The sequence below is a fragment of the Chelonoidis abingdonii genome, chromosome 15, assembly GCF_003597395.2.
Source record: "Chelonoidis abingdonii isolate Lonesome George chromosome 15, CheloAbing_2.0, whole genome shotgun sequence".
Classification (NCBI taxonomy): domain Eukaryota; kingdom Metazoa; phylum Chordata; order Testudines; family Testudinidae; genus Chelonoidis; species Chelonoidis abingdonii.
In genome coordinates, this window is record NC_133783.1 from 8580325 (window position 1) to 8603014 (window position 22690).

The 22690-nt window shown below is 40.8% G+C and overlaps 1 protein-coding gene across 1 annotated transcript; it reads left to right on the forward strand.

Annotated features, from left to right (window-relative positions):
- Window positions 1-2878: 2878 nt before the first annotated feature.
- Window positions 2879-18419, forward strand: LOC116828254 (uncharacterized). The gene is made up of 6 exons (XM_075072664.1): window positions 2879-3119; window positions 5114-5230; window positions 6862-6921; window positions 9109-9225; window positions 10934-11017; window positions 17465-18419. The coding sequence occupies exons 1-6, from the start codon at window positions 2918-2920 to the stop codon at window positions 17839-17841; spliced, it is 957 nt and encodes a 318-aa protein (XP_074928765.1). The 5' UTR covers window positions 2879-2917; the 3' UTR covers window positions 17842-18419.
- Window positions 18420-22690: the final 4271 nt, after the last annotated feature.

The window sequence follows — 22690 nt, forward strand, 5'->3', positions numbered from 1 at the left end:
AGCAGGGCTATAAATCAGCCAAATAATTTAAAAATGTTAATTTTGGTTACTGTGGGGAACCTGAGGAACTTGTGTTTGAAATTTACAAAAAGCCAAACCTCACCAGTGTTCTCCTTGCTCTGCTAGACAGTACAGAGCAACCTCTACAAGAGATATCTGGGGGAAGTATCTTGGTCTGTGTCACTGCAGATTCCTAATGCAGTAGATAGTAATGGGGAAACCTCTAAGGAGTCTGAAGATGTGTGTGGGTCAGAGAAGCAATACAAATGGTATGCTTTTCCAAGCAGTCCGCACCTCTTGGATCTGCAGAGTGGCACTTCTCCCAATGAGCATCATCACATGGGGATGGCATTCTTATACTGGTGTGACACTTCCGATTGTCGCCCTGCCTAGAAATAATAAAGCCCTATCCAAACCTTTCAGAACTTTAATAAAGCTATTTTTTTCCTGTTTGATTCAAGAAATGGCTGAAGGGTCCAGAGAGTTTTTTAAATCTTCTCAACCAACCAACCATCCCCAGAACTAAGGAGGGCATTGTTTCTTGAAAATATGCAGTGGGAAATTGCTTGCATAGTGTCCATTTGTTTGAGACAAAAATGCATGGTACGAGAAGAGCTCTGATATATACCATTTATTGAAAAGAAGGTGATTTGAGCTCAGTGTATTGTAGAGATTATTTAGATCCTTTCCCTTCTGTATAAATTTTAGACATTGACTTTACTGCTTGTGATGGGTGCAGTCCCTGCACGGACCCTGACAGAGGTGAGTTAGGCCACATGGGTCCAATCAGCCAGTTAAGCAGCCAATGAGGGAACTAACTGGGAGGAAGCTGACCTGTGAAGGAAAAGGAGGGACCTATATAAAGCCATGGAGCTCAGAGCAAAAAGGCGCTCAGGGAAAGGCAGCAAGGCGCAGGAAGGAATAGGCTTTTGGCTGCTGTGTAGTGGGTCATTGAGCCAGAACCTGCAGTAGAGGGTGAGCCCAGGTTCCCCTACCAGCCACAGAAGGTGTAGCACCTGGGTCAGTGAATGGGAGGAGTTTCTGAGACTGCTGGTGAGCAGGAATTTTGATGCACATCTCCCCCAGAAGGGGAAACCACAGAGTGACCTGGACAGAGGGCCAAGTCATGAAGAGGATGCTGCAGTTCCTGGAGCAAGAGGGGGACCGCAGAGCAGAAAGAGATGCAAGGGGCATTGGCTGCACAGAGCTAATCCCCAGAACAGTCAGGTGGTGGTGGCATCCTACAGTGAACAGAGGCCCCCTGTCACACTGCTAAATGTAGTGAGATCCAGGTTATCCCCTGTATGACCCTGATCCACAGCCTGTCAATTTCCTTGGCCTTTTGATCCTACCCAGCATGTGCAGTTTGCACAGGCTTAAACTGTGAGCTATAAACTGCACACACTTTTTCCAATATGGCCAAATATTCAAGAGGTCAGATTAGAGTATGGGCTTGGATCCTGTCCTGCAGTCTCTTGGGCCAGATTAGTTCCAACTTCCTTTTATTTTGCATTTGTGGGAAATCCCTTTCTTGTACCTGGCCTTCCCTATCACCAATGTTTCAAGATAAACTAGAATGTTGAAATGTTCTTTAGTAAAACTAAAAACTCTGTTTCCTGGAATGTGATATGAGTGAGAAACCGGATGTCATGTTACTCATTGCATACCCTATAAATGGAGAGTTGAACTCTTGTTAAAACATTCCTGTAATGCCTCTGTAGAGCACCAGAAATTAGAGTAAGTAACTGGATATCATCAATGCTGTTACATTTAATTCTGTCCTTTAATGATTAAGTTGCATTCAGCATGTAGCAAAATTTATATTTTGAGTTTATTTTAAAATATTATTTATGGAATATTATGTGACTCTCTGAATACTTCTACTGTCGATGAAGTTGAACTTTAATATAGCGAGTGGCACTGTATTATATGAATCTGAGTAATGCATCTCTTGCTTATTAAACAGATGGCGTACTTCTAGGTTTGATTTTAACCATTTCAGAGAAACCTGTCAGTGCTTAGCTAACCCTTTTCAGGTTTGGGTGAAATGTATGTATAATAGAAGCCAATTCTGGTATGTTTGTTAATTTCTTGGCTGACAATTACTAAAATACACTGAGTTTATCAGCTGGCTTTTAGTGCAGTGCCTTCTGAACAAATCAAACCTTTGATCTCTTCTGGATATTTTTCTGTAACTGGGTATTTAGCAAAAAACTGTTAACCATCAATTCCTGGATCTTAAGGGCCCAATTGTCACTTTATGGCCCAGCCTGATTAAAGGGTAGTGGCTCAGCAGGAGATTCTTGGGGCCATTATGTTTTAGCAGGCACAATTGATGCAAGACCACAGGGGAACTATGGTCATTGAGCTACCTTTGAACAGGGTGCAGCACGTGCTCCTTAGGATCCTTTCTGCTGGCTGATGTGGGGGAAAGAGCCATGACTCTGACCCTTTCCTAAATCCTCCAAAGCAGCCCCTGCCCACATCAACATTTGTGTGACCAGGACTGCAGTTGTGTCCTGAATTACAAGGAGAGCAATCCTGTCCAGCCTAGGTGCCCACTTCCCCAGCATGCGCAGTGCACTTGAGAAGGGCTCAACCCAGTTCACTGTCTAGAAAAACAGTTGCTCTGCTCACTTAAATCTTAAGAATTACAGCCTGCTTCAGCTGATATATTCTGCACAGGAGGACCACTGCACCTACCTGGAGTCCCATTGGCTGCAGTGGGGAACCACATAGGGATAAGGAATAGGATCAGGGCCCAAGTTTGCAAATGTTTGCAAACACTTAAATAGTGGATGGCATGATGGGACTTTGTTTAATCAGTTTGCACTATGAAATATAAACTGATTCCATGGAGTCAAAATGCTCTTCGGGTAACTCTGTGCTTTCTTTCAACAAGTTAGACCCCTGAACAATGCTGCTGCCTTCAACACTGATCACTTTTGCTCTGGGAATATCCCTGCTAAAAACATCCACAGCAAGTCCAAGCCAGAGTGTTCAAAAATGGGATGCAAATGCATGTGCAGTAGTTGTATGTGGACCTGCTCAGAACGGATTACCAGGCAGAGATGGAAGAGATGGGAAGGAAGGCCCTAAAGGAGAAAAGGGGAGTCAAGGTATAGAAGTATTTACTTCCTAATGTTATGCTTACTATTCATACATCTGTCTGGTATTATTTTTCAACCATTTCTCCTTTAAAAAATGCTTCCTACAAACCATTTAGCTCTGCAAAACTTGCTCAAAAAGATGCAGCTAATCATATGGTATGTATAACCTGGAGGTCTTTATGTTCCTACTGGTAATTACTGAAGGCTGGGATAAAGCTGACAGTATTGTTCATATTCAAAATGAAACCTCTTACTATATAGGACCAGATGCCTCTGGGGTAGATGAAGTGCTGCAGAACCTTTAATCTCTGGATCACCAATTTGATATCTGACTTCGGTTGGTAGTGACTGTAAGTTGTTAATGCTAGACATGGCTCAGAAACAGATTTTTAAAATTCAATTTTCCCCAATTTTTTAAAACAACAAACAATGTAGACTAGCTCTCTGTTGGCTCAAAAAAAAAAAACCCTGAAAATTTTCTTTCCCAAAAATATCCAGAAGTTTGAGGAGGACAGAGGGTCAAACAAGGGAAAATATGCATGCTGAATGTAAACACTCAATTGGAGCTAGCTTCACTTCAATGAGACCACTCACATGAGTAAATACTCTTTTGGTGAGTGAGTGTTTATTTTCCCACAGTAAAATAAAGCAGAGAATTTGACTGTGATATTTCTTTTCAAAGTAGTCTTATTTACCCTGAATATTTAAAATAACTTAACTACAATAAAAACACTTTCCTTTCTACCTGCCCCTTACCTCAGATCAATTTGCTTTAGCAAGAGCTCCATCAGGATACGTTGTAGGGTATTGCTCTGTAGTTTGCATGATTACTTAATTCCTAGTATAAATTCCAGAATAATGCTAGAAAAAAAAACTGGCCTACAGGACTAACAAAGGTTTCCCATATCGAGGTTTACATTGAAGGATTACTTTTTCATTCAATAATATTGCATTTAGTTGCAAATTATAAAAAGGGAATTAATTAATTTACAATAGGTACCTAAAAGAACCTGTCGTATTATTCATTATGAATAATGTATCTGAACAATTTAGTCCTTATTCCTTTTTGTACGTTGTCTACAAACAGTTCATCACTTTTGTACATTAGCTCATTTTTTGCAATTGCTCACTGACCAGTTTTGCAAAGATTTATTTGCAGACTCGTCTCTGAGTCTTTGGTATTATTTTGCATGGCTTGTGTATAACTGTAAGTCCTCTGGTTTTCTTTTCCATCCCTGCATGAGTGACTTGAGTTTTGTAAACAGAAATCACCCTTCCTCCCCTCTTTTTGTTCACTAATTATCCTTGAACATTCTGAATTGTTTACTGAATCTGTTGTGTGAATAATGAAAAGAGCTGTTCAAATAGTCACAGGAGTCTTTCCATTGTGAATGCTCTTACAAATATATATTCATGGTGGTATTTGGAATGGCTTTGCTCTCCTCTACCATTTTTTTGAATAAAAACACAAATTTAATTACTTCATAAATAAAAGTGGACATGGATTAGTGAGTGTTACGTGCAAGAATATTAAACCAATACTTCCTAGCTAAATTTACTCAGGTCTAGAGCCATGATTAATTCAACACACAGAAGAATATTCTCTTCTTTGATTCACACAATATGGATTTCTGTTACATATCTTGACTCTTGCCCCAGGAGCACCCTTTTCAACATGTGTCTTCCATTTGCTACTACAATTATTTTAATCTGAAATAAATCATTAAACCATCTTGACACGTTGGAAGAGGTGGACAGTTAATGAACTAATACTAAAATTGCAATCTAATCATGACCATAGACACTCACCAGACTTTATATTTTATTATAGATTGCAAGGAGCAGGTTCTTACCTGATTTACACCCTGATGAATTGCAGATAAATTGCAAGCAGAATTTGGCCCTAATTTAACAAACCTTATTCTATTCACCTGCAAATCTCCTACAGCTCACTCACTTTTTTCTTTTTAAAACCTATTATTTTTCTTTTGCCCCAACACTAGGATTACAAGGATTAAAGGGGTCACAAGGTCCCCCAGGAAAGATGGGCCCTGCTGGATTAGTAGGAGGGAAGGGCTCACCAGGAGAAAAAGGCACAAAAGGAGATATTGGAGCTAAAGGTAAGAGCTCTGATTATTTTGATTGGGAAGGTTAATGTGATCACTGGTCACTAACCATCTGAAAAAAGCTTAAAAGAACAGGAATTAAGCAGAACTGAAAGTAAGCATGTTTACTCCAACTAAATTAATCTTAGTGGGGGACCTTTGAGTACCTAAGATGCATGATCTATGGGTTTATAACTACTACCATTCGGATAAAAGCTGAACAAAAGTAAATTTAGGTTAAATATCCAAATATATGTATGTATACAGTATTGGAACAATCCCATACTGCCCCAGGGGACAGAGAAAATCTCCTGATAGTAGAGATAAACCTGCCATAAAGTTTGGATGTAGTGCTTAGTTTGGGCCTAATAGTAAAATTGTGTAAAAACCAATGGCTTAGCTTCATAGGAGTTTGAACAAAGCATTTATCTAGCCTTGATCCTTGTACCTTCTCATCCAAAAATATTTTACTTTGAATTTCAACCAGTTTTGTCACAAAATTACAAATTTCACTTGATTTTCAGACAAAATTATAAATGAGGCTAAGGCATGTTCATTCAGTACTAATCTAGGTACATGTGAAATTTATTGAACTTTTCAGTGAACCTGGTCGTAGTTTTGTGTTCATAATTCTGTAATTTCAAACAGAACTCCCTTTCCCTGGAAAAAATGTGTGTCAAGGATTTTGCACCAAAAAGAGCAATCTACTTTTAATTATCTAATTGACTACTGATTGTATGTTATCACATTCCTGGTCAGCAACTCTCAATCTGTTCATCTCAATGTATTGCCCATACACAAAGTTTCAACGCCAACGAGTCAGACTTATTATTAAAAAAAAAAACAGAATGGATCTTTCCAAGCAGGGACAGCTATGTTTTAATAGGGGGTTATGATATAATTGTAACATTTCATGTATTTTACCCTTTCACCTCTGTTTCACATCAGGTTTATTACAAGGAGTCCCAGGTCTGCCGAGCGGTAAACCCATGGCAATGCGGGCCCTTACTGGTGCCAAAAGGTCTTTTTAATGCCGTTTGGGGTTCACGTATGGTTTGAAAAGAGCGAGTAGTAAAAGGTTAGGAGAAGGTAAAGTTGGTATGACATGTTCATTGACTCTTGTACTGTAAACTTCAGTGATTGTTTTCCGAATCTAATGGTGCTGTCACAGTAGTTCAGAAATATATTGTTTGTGGGTTGTTGTGCAGGTTGGACATGTTGCAATATTTTACTTTAAAAGCTTTCTCTCATTTCTAATTTATGGTCTAGGGAATTTATACCAAGTCACAATTGAATACATCTAGCTTGTGATTGGGATTAGTTTGATGACTGCTTATATCTGCACCAAAAAGCAGTGTAGGAATTTCCCTCTGATATTATAATCTTTCATATGATATGTGCTAGATTTCAAATCCACACACTCCTCAAATCTCCCTGTGCATCTCAACTAGTATCATCAAGTAACTGGCAAAGCCCAGTATTATTTCCCACTAGGAGACTCACTGTAATAAAGAAGCACCTGGTAAATAAATGTTGCTGCATCTGAATTGTACATCTCATTTCCTTCATCGACTGCCCTAGGCCTGCCAGGAACTACAGGTTGTGCAGGGCCTAAGCCAGGAATCGCAGGTCCCCATGGGCCAAAGGTGGGACACGGGCTTTCAGTAGCGCTGAAAAGGGAGCAAAAGGAGACAGAGGTAAGTGGTGTAGACAGGCTTTGAATTCTGCACTGCAAAGATGCTTCCAATTTAACAATTTCTCTGCTGCGCAAATTGCCCACTGCTCTGTGCCTCCTCAATTTAACATCGGCCGAGAAAACTTGTCCCGTAACTTAGGAGATATGAACGGACACAAGTTGAAAGGGTTCAAGATTCCATTTAGTTAATACAAAGCCAAAGGGCTGTACACTTATCTGACGCATAACCAATCCCCTTGCCTAGAAACTCAGGATTCTAGTAAAGGTTAATGTTTCTTTCACCTGCAAGGGCTTACAAGCAGAGAACTGACACCTGACCAGAGGACCAATCAGGAAACGAAGATTTTTCAAAATCTCAAGGGAGGGAAGTTTTGGGTGGTGTGTTCTTTGTCTCTGTCTCTGTTGCTCTCTAGTCTCTGAGGGATCACTCTATCTCCAGGCTTTCTAATCTTCTGTTTCCAAGTTGTAGTACAAAGGTAGAAAGACAATAGGCTTATATTGTTTTTTTGTATTTACATGTGTGTAGTTTGCTGGAATGTTTTAAATTGTATTTCTTTTTGGATAAGGCTGTTTATTCATTTTTTTTTTTCTTTTAAGCCCAATAACCCTGTATATTGTCACCTTGATACAGAGACCATTTTTTATGTCTTTCTTACCTTTTTATATAAAGCTTCTTTTAAAACTTGTTGGATTTTTTCTTTTCTAGTTGGGCTCAAGGAGATTGAGATCTTACTGCAGCTTCACTTTGAGGGAATGGGTGGGAGGAATTGAAAACAGGGTGTGATCTTCCAGGGTCATCCAGGGAGGAAAGTAACGAGGAGACAAGGGGAGGGGTTGTAATTTCCCTTTGTTGTGAGACTCAGGGCATCTGAGTCTTGGGGTCCCCCAGGGAAGGTTTGGGGAGACAGAGTGAGCCAGGCACTGGAATTCCTGGCTGGTGGCGGCAGCGCTATCAGATCTAAGCTGGTAATTAAGCTTGGAAGTTTCATGCTAGCATCTCATTTTCTGAACTCTAAGGTTCAGATCTGAGTAGGAAAGCTATGACACAGCCTCTCTAATGAAATGTATGGGAATTCTTAGTTCTAACTGATTGAAAACTACTGAGTGAATAGCTTGCTTTTCTTCCAGAATTTCAGTATTTCTATGTTTAACCATTGCCAAACTACACAGGGGAATTGGCCGGCATAACAATAGTGGAATAGATATATAGCACTGTAGCTTTATTGGTCAATTTCCCTGTGTAGACAAGCCTTTAGAGTAGTTAGGAGTACAAAAATAAGCATTCCCAGAAAGTTAAACTAACTTTCCTGACAGTAAACAAATCCTTAATTTAAGTTCAAATGAGGACATATCTTATCTAAACTAGTTTCATCACTCCACAGTACATGATTTGCTAAATCTTAGAACTTCTATTTGTATTTACCTGCAATCGCTACATGATGTCAAAATAAAATTGCCTTATCTTTCATAAGAGAATCTAGTATTCCTAAATAATCTGATATTCATCATTTAGACTTCATGGGTATTAGATGGTGGAGTTACAGCTACCATTATTAGATGCACTCTTCACGTTTCTCTAGTCAGTTGTTGCTCAGGCAGAGTATCATCAAGCAAACGGCAAAGAGCATATATGTCACTACTATAATTATCCTTGATAGTGATATAGTGCTTTGCATTTTCAAAGCGCTTTACAAATATGAATCACTTCTGAAGGTGTGTGATTATCCATATTTTACAAATGAAGAAACTGGGGTAAAACCTGTGGAAGTTGTTGTTTGTCCAAGATTAGCAGCAAGTTTCCATTACAGCTTTTATTAGAATATGGGGATCCCTGGATCTCAGCCCTGTGTTCAAATAAATAAAAATATGCGAGAGCATATTAGCCATTTATTAGAGTGGTGTACTGTATGTCAGGACACCTGGGTTCTATACTTATCCCTGCTACTGTTTTGCTAAGTGACCTTGGCCAATAAGGTTGACCTCTTTGGTTCTCAGTTACTTCATTTGCAAACTGAGCATGCTACTACTTCGTTCAAAGACAGCATCAGCGCTAAATTGATTGATTTTTGGTAAAATATTATGAGATTTTTAGAGGAAAGACAGTGTGTAAATGCCCATTATTTTATATATGAAATTAGAAAAGTACCTGCAGATTAACTTATTGTTTTTGTATCTGTTTCACTTGCTCTAACAACAGGGTTACAAGGAAACTCAGGTTTACAGGGCCCCAAAGGGCAAATTGGCTCTCCTGGGCTAAAAGGTGATAAAGGTTCAGTAGGTGAAAAAGGAACAAAGGGAGACAGTGGACTATCAGGTAAGTAAAGCAATGGGGATTGTTTGTTTGCTGGGGAAGGGATTTAATGGTTTTCTCTGTTTGTGTGCGCTAATGAATTTTGGACCACATTGACAAGTGGGCTCAAGTAAGCCCCGTCTGTGGAAAATACGTGTGAGGAGAGATTCTCTCTCTCCCAATGTATATTCAATTTACATGTGCATAATTTACATTATGTAAAACTGGTTCACCTGCAAAATGCAAGATGTTACTCTAACATAAAGATCAAAATATCACTATGAAATATAAGATTAATCAGTAGTATTTTAGAAATTATATAGCAGCCATCTGTTTCATGGATAGAATCCTGGTCCCACTGAATCCGATGACAAAACTCCTATTTAGAAAACTCCTAATATAATGGAGCCAAGATTTCAAATTATAAAAATCACGGAATAATAAACCTATTCTAGTAATTACAAAATCTTCCTATGTATGATGAACTTATATTTTCAAAAATAATTTTAAAAATTACTTCTTCCTTTTCTGGTTCTTTTCTGGCTGAGGAAAAATACCTTGAAGTTCTCATGAGGACTCCAGTATATTTGTGGATATAGCTCACTGTAGAATATTTTAATCCCTAGATTGAAGGGGAGGGGCAAAGAGCTTCTAATTTTAGAACAGATGATAAATCACTTTCCTAGAGCTTAACTATCCATTATTTTCTACCCCTCTAACATAGACATTAACCCAAGGGTGAATGTTGGATATCACTTTTGGTAGCTTGCTAAAATGAGATCATGCTGAGAATAATAAAAGAATCAAAATAGTGCACTATTCTAGGATGCAGATTGTCTGTTACAAAGTGTTTGCATGTGCGTATGTATATTATCTAGATAAACAGATTGAGATCTAGATAATACCTCATATGTAGATGAAGTAAAATCAGCATGTCCAAGCTCATAACAATTTGTGAACCAATCCCTAGGGTACCATTTAGAAGTGCCCCCCACCCCACCCATCTACAACTCCACCTACTTGTTTACAGAATGTAAAATGTCACATCTCAGTGATATAATAGCAGTGGGAAAAGCATTTTTAGAATTATGTAGCCCAGGAAGACCAGTTTGGACATTCAGGGCACGTCTACACTTACCAGTAGATTGGTACTGCTGCAAGAATCGATGCACGGAGTGTCAATTTAGCGGGTCTGGTGAAGACATGCTAAATCGATAGGAGAGCACGCTCCCATCAATTTTTGTACTTCACCTCCCTGAGAAGCGTGAGGGAAGTCAACAGGAGACGCTCTCCCATCAACACAATGCTGTGTAGCCACCACGGTAAGTGGATCTAATTACGTCGACTTCAGTTATATTATTCATGTAACTGAAGTTGCATAAGTTAGATCCATTTACTGCCCTCAGAAAGTGATATACGTACAGACTTAGGTCCCCAAGCACTATATGTGTGGATAGTGTAATGATGTTTCGTCCAGGCTTCTTCTTAAAGAGAAGGAGTAAGTAGAACTGATGCAATCTTTCCTTCAGGTTATGGATAGAAACATCCACACATCCTGTGTAATTCTTATCATAGAAAAAAGCTAGACAATCCAGGTTTAAATCTATGACCTGGACATATAGCGGTTAAGATCATAACCAAGACATCTAGAGTAGAAACTACAGGCTCCTGTTATTTGTCCATATTGCTTATTTGTTTTAACATTAAGATGAATGCAACTTTCTTCATTCAGAAATCAATCTCCTTAAAAGACAAGTAAGTACTTTGGAAGGGCAGCTGAGAGCTCTGCAAAGCAGCTTCTCCAAGTACAAACAAGGTAAGATGATGGTGTAGTAGGATGGTGCCTTTCAACACAGTTTTAGCTCTGATCTCTTTTAAGCCTTCTGGTTTGTAGTCTGATGCATTAAACAGTGGTTTTGTTCATTTTCATTATTAATGAATTATACAATGCCTCAGACTTATGTGATGCTTTATAAAATATAGAGCAGAGCACATTCTCTGCCCCAAAGACAATACAAAGGCCCAATCCAATGAGAGATGAATTCTCTGGAGTGATCCCAATTATCATCACATCTCACTGAATCCAGTTACAGACACTGAGCATATCTCAGTGAGAACTGGTCTCCTCACAGGATCAGGCCCTGTGTGGAAAAGGGCTGTTCTTTGCATAAAAGTTGTGCCACTTTAATTAAACTGGATTTGACTTAGGTAAACTGGTGAAAACTCCTGTGTGAACATTCTCAAATTGATTATACACTGGATTATATCAATTTAAGCTTAAATCCTCAAGGAATCAAATAGAGCTGACTAAGCCAGCTTTAAATCAAATGAAGAGTGTCTACACAGGGCTTTGTGCTCGTTTAACTAAACTGGTTTAAAATTACACCTTTAGTTAAACTGGTGCATCTTTGTATATAGGCCAGGCCTACTGCCAAGGTAATTAATAGAGTTGGTCAGAAATATTCCAGTGAAACCTTCTTTTATTGGACTTTGCTCATTCATTGAAATCAAAAACTTTTTACTTTTCAATGACATTCTGATAGAACCAAACCTGCCCAGTTTCCTGCCAGCTCACCCACCTGACTCCTCAGCAACCCCCGTGGTGGAGTCACAGGGAGTCGGGAGCTTGGAAGCCCTTGGAGTCCTGACTGCCAAGCTCATGGCTCCTCGGCAGCCTGGATTCCCATGGTGGGCTGCCTTGGAGCTGTGGAGCGTAGGGTTTCCCGCCTCCACATCTCAGGGGCAGCCTGCCAGGCTGACTACCTCCCTGAGCCTGGACTCCATTCCCTTTTGGGGAGAATTTGGAAATGTTGAGGTTTTGTTCTGAATCAGAGTGAAGCCAACATTTAAAATAATGAAATCCTCTGGGAAGCCTTTCTCTGTCCAGCTCTAGTAATTAACTCAAAAAATTACAATCCTATGCAAATCATGTGTTTGCTAATTATATCCACCAGTGTGTGTTTGGCTAGCCTGAGACCCTTTAAACTAGCAATTTTTCTTTGAATGCTGAACTATATGTAGTTCATACCTCAGATGTGCATCATGCACCTGAGACCTGAAAATCTTGTCAGTAATGCCTGTTGAACTGTGTCTGTGCTCTGGAGATCCTCGGGCTCCATACCAAGACTATAAGGAACAATTCAGACTGACCTGCCTCTCCAGTTCTTTCTCACCACTGCATGGCCAAAGTTGGAGTCCTCTGTGTCTGATGATATCTTTGCACAGTCTGTAAATATAATTGTACATAGTTGTTAGTCTGGCATTTTTAGTAGTCTCTTTATAGTTAGCGTAGATTAGTTTTCCCTGTCTTGGGGACCCTTCCTGTTTCTCCCCCTTGGGAGAAGGGCCATGCCTAGAGTTCTTGAGTTTAACATGTTTGTATCCTGTGTGTTCTCCTTCTTGATGAGCACCAGTGCTGCTTTGACTCATAGATAGTGCCCTACAAAATTCACGGTCCATTTTGGTCAATATCACAGTCATAGCTTTTAAAAAAATCGTAGATTTCATGATTTCAGTTATTTAAATCTAAAATTTCAAGGTGTTGTAATTGTCGGGGTCCTGACCCAAAAAGGAGTTGTGGGAGGGGTCACAAGGTTATTGTAGCGGGGGTGGGGGTGGTCCTGCTACCCTTATTTCTGCGCTGCTTCAGGTGGTGGCACTGTCTTCAGAGCTGGGCAGCTGGAGAGCAGCGGCTGCTGGCTGGGAGCCCATCTCTGAAGGCAGAGTCACCAACAGTGGCAGCAGCACAGAAATAACAATGGCAGGGTATGGTATTGCCACTCTTCTGCACTGCTGCCTTCAGAGCTGGGTACCCAGTCAGCAACTGTCATTCTCCGACCACCCAGCTCTGCAGGCAGCAGCACAGAAATAAGGATGACATGGTATGGTATTGCCATCTTTATTTCTGTGCTGCTGCTGGCAGGGCGCTGCCTTCAGAGCTGGGCGCCCGGCCACCAGGCACCCCTCTCTAACTATCCAGCTCTGAAGGCAGTACAGAAGTAGGTGTGACAATGCCACAGCCCCCCCTACATTAACCTTGTCACACATACCCCACAACTCCATTTTGGGTTTGAACCCCCAATTTGAGAAATGCTGGTCTTCCATGTGAAATGTGTATAGTACATGGTAAAAAGTATAGTATATGGTAAAAGCACACAAAACACCAGATTTCATGGGGGGGAGATTTCACAGTCTGTGCTGCATTTTTCATGACTGTGAATTTGGTAGGACACTACTCATAGACTTTAAGGCCAGAAGGGATCATCAGGATCGTCTAGTCTGACCTCCTGCACATTGCAGGCCACGGAAACTCACCCATTCTTGAAATAGACATCTAACATCTGGCTGAGTTACTGAAGTCCTCAAATCATGATTTAAAGACTTCAAGTTACAGAGAATCCACCACTTACTCTAGTTTAAACCTGTAAGTGACCTGTACCCTAGGCTGCAGAGGAAGGGGAAAAAACCCCGGGTCTCTGCCAGTCTGATCCAGGGGAAAATTCCTTTCCAATCTCAAATATGGCAATCAATTAGATCCACTGAGCCAGACAACTTGGAAAGAATTCTCTGTAGCTACTCAGAACCTTCCCCTTCTAGTGTCCCATCACCGTCCGTTGGAGATGTTTTCTGCTAGCAGTCGCAGATCGGCTATATGCCATTATAGGCAGTCTCAGCATACCATCCCCTCCATAAACTTTTCAAGCTCAGTTTTGAATCAGTTAGTTTTTTTGGCTCCACTGATCCCCTTGGAAGGCTGTTCCAGCACGTCTCTTCTCTGATGCTTAGAAACCTTTGTCTAATTTCAAGCCTTACCTTGTTGATGGCCAGTTTATATCCATTTGTTCTTGTGTCCACATTGGCGCTTATCTTAAATAACTCCTCTCATTCTCTGATATTTATCCCTCTGATGTATTTATAGAGCACCATTATATGTCCCCTCAGCCATTGTTTGGTCTGGCTAAACAAGCCAAACTCATTGATTCTCCTCTCCTAAGGAAGATTTTCCATTCATCTGATCATCCAACTAACCTGTCTTTGCACGTTTTCCAGTATGAATTCATCTTTCTTAACCGTGGGAGATCAGATGAGGTTTCACCAATGCCTTGTATAAGGGTACTAATACTTGGCTGTCCCTACTGGAAATACCTTGCCTGAGGCATCCTAGAACTGCATTAGCCTTTTTCAAGGCTGCATCACATTGGCAGCTCATACTACCTTAGGGAGACTCATCTCCGCCAAGTGCAGTATCCACAGCTCCTTCCCTCCCTGAACTTGAGATAGATGAGAGTTTTTACTGAGGAAGTGCCTCATGGAGAAAGCCATAAGACCCTAGTCAGAACTAGGAAGAAAGATGCCCACCCCCCCAGTACGTTGGTCTCAGTCCAAGAGCAGTTCCTCTCTAATCATGAGCTCCAGAATCTAAGTCCCCATTATCTAGGGCCTTTCATGAGAATAAGGGGCACTCTCACTAACACTGGACTAGATCTCCCTCCAGATCTTATCCCACAGGAAGAAATCCCTACCTGACTCCTCCTAAATCAGGTTAGTCCTTGTGCTCAGGTCCTAAAGACTTAGGCCCATCTAAACCTGCTGACCAAAAGGATAAGACACACATAAGCAAGGATTTATCTGTACCAACTTGAGCTCTGACTAATAAGCTGCAAGATCAGCACCTGCTGGTACCCAACTGGCCCAGGCAATTCTGGTTTCTGGACCTCCAGTAAATGTCAGTCCATACTTTCATTAGCATTCAGCCCTTCCAAGATCTGCTAACTCAAGAGAATGATGGGATCAGCCATCCCAGCTTGGCCTCCCTTCACCTCATGGCCTGGTATTTGTATGGGTGCTGGACCTAGAGCATTGTTCTTTGGAGGCTTTTCAAACTGTTCTTAATCACAATTGATAAGACTCCATCAAAAATGTTCTCTAGCTAAATGGAGGCATTTCTCTATCTTGGCACAAAAAACTAGTTGTGGCCAGAGACAGTAGGTGTTCCTGCTTTTTTAACTACCTCCTCACTCTCAAGACATCGGGTTTTTTCCATTAGCTATCTGCAAGTAAATATCTTCCACCCTTGGGGAGAGAGCTACTCTGTTTTTACTCATCCAATAACAACTAGATTCCTGAGGAGTCTCACTAGGACCCTCTGAGGTAGTGAATCTGACACCACTATGGTACCTCAATCTTGTACTCTCAGTACTTATCAGGCCACCCTTGAATGACTGACCAAATGATCAGTGTGTTCCACTACCTGCCCTCTTTCCCCTCTCCTTTGGATCATGACTGGATTCTCAGTAGAGGAGAAAGCAGAGAATCAATCAGTCCACACCTCCCCTTAAACCCTTGTTACTGAATACAAGGAATTCCAGGGCACAACGGTACCAATGGACACTTCTTGAAAGATTTTTCTGGTCTCAGATTCAAGGTGCACATGCGTACCCATGTGTGGAATACAGATAGGGACCACACACCTTGAAGAACCTCCAGTTACAGATAGGTAATCTCCATTTCTGAAACAGAAATCCATGCAGCAGCTGCTGCTGGTTTGTAGAGAGTTGACTCATCACATGGTGCTGGCTCCTCCCTTTTACTTCCAGCTGCTAAATCACATTCAAAACAGTGAAATAGGCATAAAACACTTGCCTAATGTTAACAATTGCTGTAGCTGATGCAGGGATTTTATGCTGTCACACAGGAGTGGAGGAGGCCCATGTGACTGATAATGGCAGGGAGGAGGTGTGAGCCATTACAAATGGGAGAATCGGTGTCCACAAGATAACGTCTGTACTAACAGCTGGCCTACCCAGCAAAAAAATATTTGAGAAATAAACAAAAAAGCTGTCCTCTGGGATTCACAAGGGTGAGGGGAGATTATTAAAAGAGCTGTGAGATAACATTTGTCTGGAAAATTAAATCACTGCATTGTGGCATTAGGACTTCTTCGTTACCTGTGCATTTTCAGTCCTTTCACCAATGAATGCGAAGCTTGTGGGTTGTCATGGTGGAAGCGGGAGTTTGGCATCATGTGGTACTGTCCTAAAGTGATATTAATTTATGATAACACCATTCTAGCAGCAAAAGCAATCAAGGTGCTACATTTAATAAATGAAAGCTGAATGTTGGAACACTTTCCAAGGCAAATTATAGCAGTCTGATGTTCTAATATGTGCCTTAGGCTTGATTTAGACTGATGCCTAAGACTGTGCATCCTCAAGTGCATACAAACCTTCACAAAGCACCGCTGGCCCAGATGTCTATGTACTTTCAGCTCTGCAAAAAAGATGCTAAATTTTACAGGCTTTAAAAGTTTTCAGTGCTTTCTTCCTGTCTTCTGAAGAGCTACTGAGACAGCAATATGCTCCACGATTTGTATGCATTGACTACACTTATCATGCTGACTTACTTTTTTGTATGGTCTTTTAATGTAGGATGCGCTTCTAGCTAGAAGTGACTAGTTAAAAATATAGCCAGCGTATTTAACAGATGCTCTTAATATATCTTGTAATAAACACATCCCAAGATAGTGATGGGGAAACCTCCAAAAGTTCAGAGTTCAGTTTGGATAAACACTTAAAACCTGAATGTGTAGCCAAACATCTCAAGTCTGCAAACGCTGGATTGGAAATCTCACCAGAGCAGGCTTTGAACCATTCTGGTGCTGGTACACCAGGTCAAATTTTGGTCCTGTCTGGCAATACTGTGAGAATAATTTTTCATTGTCACATTTTAGTATTTCCAATGTTGGAAACTTAAGGACATCAGGGTAAGATGCTGAAATATTCAGATGTTAATCGGATACTAAGGAGGAGAATGTCAGAGAGAGATGGATGGTTGGAGGTCTTCTGGTTATAATACACAGTGAGCTGTGCTGGAAAAAGAGATTGGGATTTGCAGAAAGCTCTAAAGATCAGAACAGACAGAAGCTAATTCAAGTCAAGAGGTGAGGAGTGAATTCCAAAATCTTCAGCCTCTCACAGAAAATGCCTCTCTTTGAATATTTCAGTGGTTCTAGGATTGGGCCCTTAGGGACAGAATCTGTGGGATTGGGGTTGGGATGAAAGGGGTTTTAGTCTGTAATTTAGCATGTAGCAATAAGGATCACCATACTTTAGTGATGGACTCCATGGTTCAGCTGGTTTAAAGTGATATAACTCCATTGAATTGACTTTAACTGATTTCTGCAACCTGGCCCCATAAATCTGCTGACTTCACAAAATCATACTTAGCTAGAGGTCTAATGTGGAGATATCTCTTTGTTTTCTAGTTATTATGTTCCCGAATGGCAGAATTGTTGGTGAAAAGATATTCATGACCAGTGGCTATGAAGGCAACTTTGACAGTCTGAAACAACGGTGTTCCCAAGCTGGAGGCCAGCTTGCTTCTCCTCGGAATGCCGCTGAGAATGCTGCCATCCAGCAGATAGTTGTTTTGTACAACAAATCAGTGTTTCTTGGGATAAATGATATTCAGACAGAGGGTCGTTTCAAGTATCTAAATGGAGAAAACATTGTGTATTCCAACTGGCAAACAGGGGAACCAAATAATGACAAAGGTATTGAGGACTGTGTAGAAGTCCATTCAAGCGGAAAGTGGAATGACAAATCCTGTGGAGAGAAACGGCTAATTGTGTGTGAATTTTAAACCACCTATCATATTGACTTTGCTTCACTCGATGGCAGTGACATATGATGTAGTATGTTAGAATCAAATATCTACCATTTTTAAAGGGACTTTGCAGGAATATAGGATATCAAAGTTTAAAACAAAATCACCAGATTCTGCTTGTTGTGCTAAACAATGTTAGTTCAAGTAGAAAGTAGTTTTCCTTCATGTACTGAGTCTGATAAAATCCAAATAAGTAGATGCAATCCCATGCAGAAGGATACATTGATGGATTAATCTCCTAGGAAATACAAGACAGATTTGACATTGTTCTCATTGGCCAGAAGAAGTCACCTGTATGGCTGGCTAACATGCTTGGCAGTGCATTCTCTTGCTTGGTTAACATTTATTATTTATTTTTCTATTGCTGTACTCCAGAGACACTCCATTCTAGGTTAGAGTTCAATTGTGCAAGGAGCTGTACAAACACGAGGAAGACATAGCCCCAAAGAGCTTATATTTGACTTTAAGAAGTATTCTGTGCTTCTCTACTTGGAATTATTTCAGGACATATTTGTGTTAAAACACGGATCTGTTTGTTGAAATGTATAGTGACCTGACAGCATTTTTTGAGCCACCACATTTTTTTTTTACTGTTCTTCGTTGTTTGATTTTTTTGCCGGTGAACTATTGTTAAGCACTGTATTTTCAGGTGTGAAAAGTTTACATGGAATTAGATGACAGACTGAATGAATTTCCCCAAACAGTCTCAGATCACAAGGATCTTCATTAAAATCCATTTAATTAGAAACAAAGAAATTATTCTCAAAACAAAATTAATGATATGAATGGAGAAAGGTGCTTAAATTACCCCATTACTGTAGTAGTTGAGCCCCAGTAACCTCTATCCTGTCTGAGAAACTCCCTTTGATATTTTCATAAGACTCTTCCTTTTCCCAGTACAGACAGACTGGATTGCCTTCTGCTGCCCCAACACCCAGCTGTACATCAAATTCTGCTTTTGCACATTTGAAGAGGACCATGCTTCTCAAATTTATGTTGCAATACAAAAAGATGCACCTAGAATTCAGCTGACTTAATAGGTATAAATAGCTGATGACGTCTCAGGCCAAATTAAGACTCCATGAATGTCTTTTCTGGCTAATGTGGTTAGTCTGAAGTCAAAGTCAGTATATTACTGAGTTCTAAACTTAGAGATAATATCTATGTTTCCCTATAGTTCCCTCTATATAAAATAGAAATTCTTGACAGATGAAGCTGCATTTATCACAATTATACTTAGTAGAAAGAATTTTTTTAAAAATCTAAACATTTCAAATTAAAAGAAAAAGATGAACAGTTATATAGAGCATATAGTCTAGCCTGAGCTTTTAGGCTAAGCATATACCTATACCACATCAGTAACTTGTCGGATAGGGAGCTGAATACGATGATTACTTAGAACGGGGTAGGCAACCTATGGCACAGGTGCTGAAGTCGGCACGCAAGCTGATTTTCAGTGGCACTCACACTGCCTGGGTCCTGGCCACCGGTCCAGGGGGCTCTGCATTTTAATTTAATTTTAAATGAAGGTTCTTAAACTTTTTATAAACCTTATTTACTTTAAATACAACAATAGTTTAATTATATAGTATGGATTTATAGAAAGAGACCTAAAAACGTTAAAATGTATTACTGGCATGTGAAACCTTAAATCAGAGTAAATAAATGAAGACTCGGCACACCACTTCTGAAAGCTTGCCAACCCCTGACTTAGAGTCCACTGTCCAAGATATATCCTTCCACATTCACTGTAATTTCTGAGGGAGGTCCTACCAGGTCTTTAGGCAGCTACTTTTCTGAGGTAGTCATTGCTTCAGACAGATTAACCTTGCAGAAGTAGTTCTTCAGTCGGTACGCAGTACATTCCTTCATTGGTCTCCTCTGGTGTTTCCTTGATTCACTCAACATTGTAGGAACTTTCAAATGAAGTCTCTTGTGTTCCTGAGTTGAGAACATCTTCTAATGTTATGCCTAATTTCCCCACATTTCAAATACATCAGAGGATTGTTGCCCCCCATAGGAGGTGATCTTCTCTGCCTTTCTGGGGCATAGCTATATGATTTGCAAGTGTTGGAGTAGGCTATGAGGGATGGCTACCTTCCTTTTCTCTAAGGCTAACTCCTTGTCCTGGATTTTTGGGAGCTACTGCTTTGGCCTGCAATACAGGGTCCTTTTTCACTGTGTCCCTATTCTCTTCTTCTCTGACTTCCTTAAATAGGGCCAGGAAGGTGGGTGGGTCTTCCGACCTCTTCACGTGTAGGTTGAGGAGTATGATGTCAGGAAACAGAGTGCCCCTGGACACCTGGGTAATTTGGACTTGGTTAACCCTCTCCAGCTGGTTACCCTTCTTCAGAGTTACTCTCATGAGTAACTGCTGAAATCTCATGAGGAACTCAGGCCTTTTTTCTTCCTGATGTCATTTAAGATTTCTGAACCAGCAGTACAGGTCTTCACTACTCTATGGTTCTATATGTGCTCTCTAAGGCAACAAGGTAATGTACATGGCACCAGAGTTGCTGGTTCTGCAGACCTTACAGCTTTCTGCTATCCTCTCTCCCACTCTTTTCTGCATTGCTACTCTGGGACCACCTCAGTGGCCTGGTCAATCCAGCTTTCAAAATCCTCATAATTCAAAAGCATGAGCAACTTCTCTGAAAATATCCTTAATCTCTTACAGTGGCTTCCATCTAGGAGGGTGAGCAACGCTTCTCAACAAGTTACCCTACAAGCTGGCCCCAGCTTGTCAGTCATGGGTGAAAGAGGAACAAATCTTTCTGTGCTAGGAAAACTAGCTTTGGCACTAAAATCTGTAGGTGCAGTGCTCACAGGTGCAACACTCACCACCTCCTAAATCGCTATCCCCAGGATGGTGATCCCTCCTGTGCTATTACCTCCCTGGGTGGCAGCCAGCACTTCTGAGTGCTGTATCTGGGCACGGTGGCTCCTTGCTTACAGCTCCTCAAGCCTTCTCAGCATGAGAACACTTAGTTTGTCCATCCGTAGGGTTACTGGGGATTCTTGTTATCATAACGAATTGGCTGTAGGTGGCTTCCTTTGCTCCAGTCAGAAAGCCAAATGCTTCTCATCTTGCATTTCAGCTTTGCCCCTCTAGGTGGCACTGAACTGATGGCTAACAGTCTGAGTAAGAGGTTGTGAACTGATGGTGTTTGATTGCTTCCATCCATAACCACTCTCTGAGGTGTGGCTTAAACCTCCTCCCTTTTCTCTCCCTGGGGCTTGGTATCACTAATATTTGTAGCAATTTCTCACATCTTATCATGCAGGTCAGGTCCTGGATTTTTTTTCTTGGTGCCTTGTGCCTCCAGTGTCAGTGATGCTTCACCATGTCAGACATACAGGGATGCTGCCCTTGAGAATGCAATAATAGTCAGGGATCCTAGAAAGCTGTTTGCTACAGAAGAACATGGAATTTATGTTTTTACAGAGAATCTTTAGTTTTTGCATTATGTGAAAAAATAAAAACATACATTAACTACATTTTTATTGAAAGTACCCGTGTCCCTCATTCAGTGCGTGCAACCTCTCCTTCTTGTAGTTGATTTTTGAAGGCATTTTAAATGTACATAGCTAAATATACTCCAATAAACTGCTTCTGGAATATGGAGGTTATTCAGTGGCATATAGGGGTTCATGTATTAATGCATCTCAAATTTCACTTCAGCCTCCAGACATGAGTAATTAAAGTTATAAACAGATGCTGAAAACTTGAAAAATCACCCCTAAAAGCCATGTCATTGAGTTTGACAAGGACAAATTTCACACTGATGGTCATGTGCTGTTTTGTACTGTATGCAGCAAGGCTGTAGATTATGTCTGAAGGCAGACAATTGTAGAACACATGGAAAACACTAAATGTAAACTGAATGAAAAGAAATGAAAACAAGAGAAACGGGTTAAGGTTAACTAATAACTATTCAACATTTATAAATAAGCCATTTCCCCACATCCTAACAGTCTGAATTTCCTCCAATCCCAGCTCCCCCAGAGCACACTCACAACATGGATGATTCGGCCTGGGACGTGTGTCTGAGGTTGGAATGTTGCAATGGTGTGGTGTTGGCTGGCATAAACAAAAATTACCTTACTTTATCTTCACCCCTGGACGGGACAGAGTCTTCTTCTGCGTCTACCTCGACTCCCTATTTGGAATCGTCCTGGGGTTTTGGCTAGGTCTTGGTGGCCAGTGCCAGGTCTGATACCATGATCTCTCGCTCTCTCTCTCTGAATGCTAGTTACAGGGGTGCTGAAGCCACCTGATCCCTATAGCCAGAGTATTTGAGAAACATCAACCTCTTTAAGGAGGAGTAGGAGTTTATCAGGGCCTCCCCACCCGTGCTTTCTCTCTCCCAGCTTCCAAACTCTAAATGCTTTCTGTGTGTAAAATCAGGCTGTCTCTTCACCAGTTCTCTTGCTGGAGCTGTGCAGCCCTGGCTTGTCATTGGTCAAGTGGACTGCTCATCCATATCCCACCCAGTAGAAACATCACTATTGCTCCAGCAGAGGATGGGGGAAGAATGGATTAGGCTCTTGTCTCTCCCACCCCCAAGTGGGGGTTACTCATGTTACAATCATGTGACCCCTTGTTTAACATCAGGGCAGCAGTTTGAACAGAGGAGTTATCCCCATTCCAGACTTTTTCAATAAGTTCAGGGCACACTGAAATCACATAAAATAGTTAAAATTGTGATAGTAAAGGATCACAATACCGAGCACTCAAGAGAACATTGTTTAGTGAAAAACCAATCTCTTCTACCCTTTGCAATAGGGTTCAGAGGTTACATGATTTTCAGCACATGGGCAGCAA

What these genes read in the sequence shown, in the direction of transcription:
- LOC116828254 (XM_075072664.1), top strand. Translation starts at nt 2,918, where the DNA reads ATGCTGCTGCCTTCAACACTGATCACTTTTGCTCTGGGAATATCCCTG. An exon ending in AGGAGATATTGGAGCTAAAG is followed by an intron (nt 5,231 to 6,861) that starts GTAAGAGCTCTG and finishes CATGGGCCAAAG; the next exon opens with GTGGGACACGGGCTTTCAGT. An exon ending in CTTCTCCAAGTACAAACAAG is followed by an intron (nt 11,018 to 17,464) that starts GTAAGATGATGG and finishes TTTGTTTTCTAG; the next exon opens with TTATTATGTTCCCGAATGGC.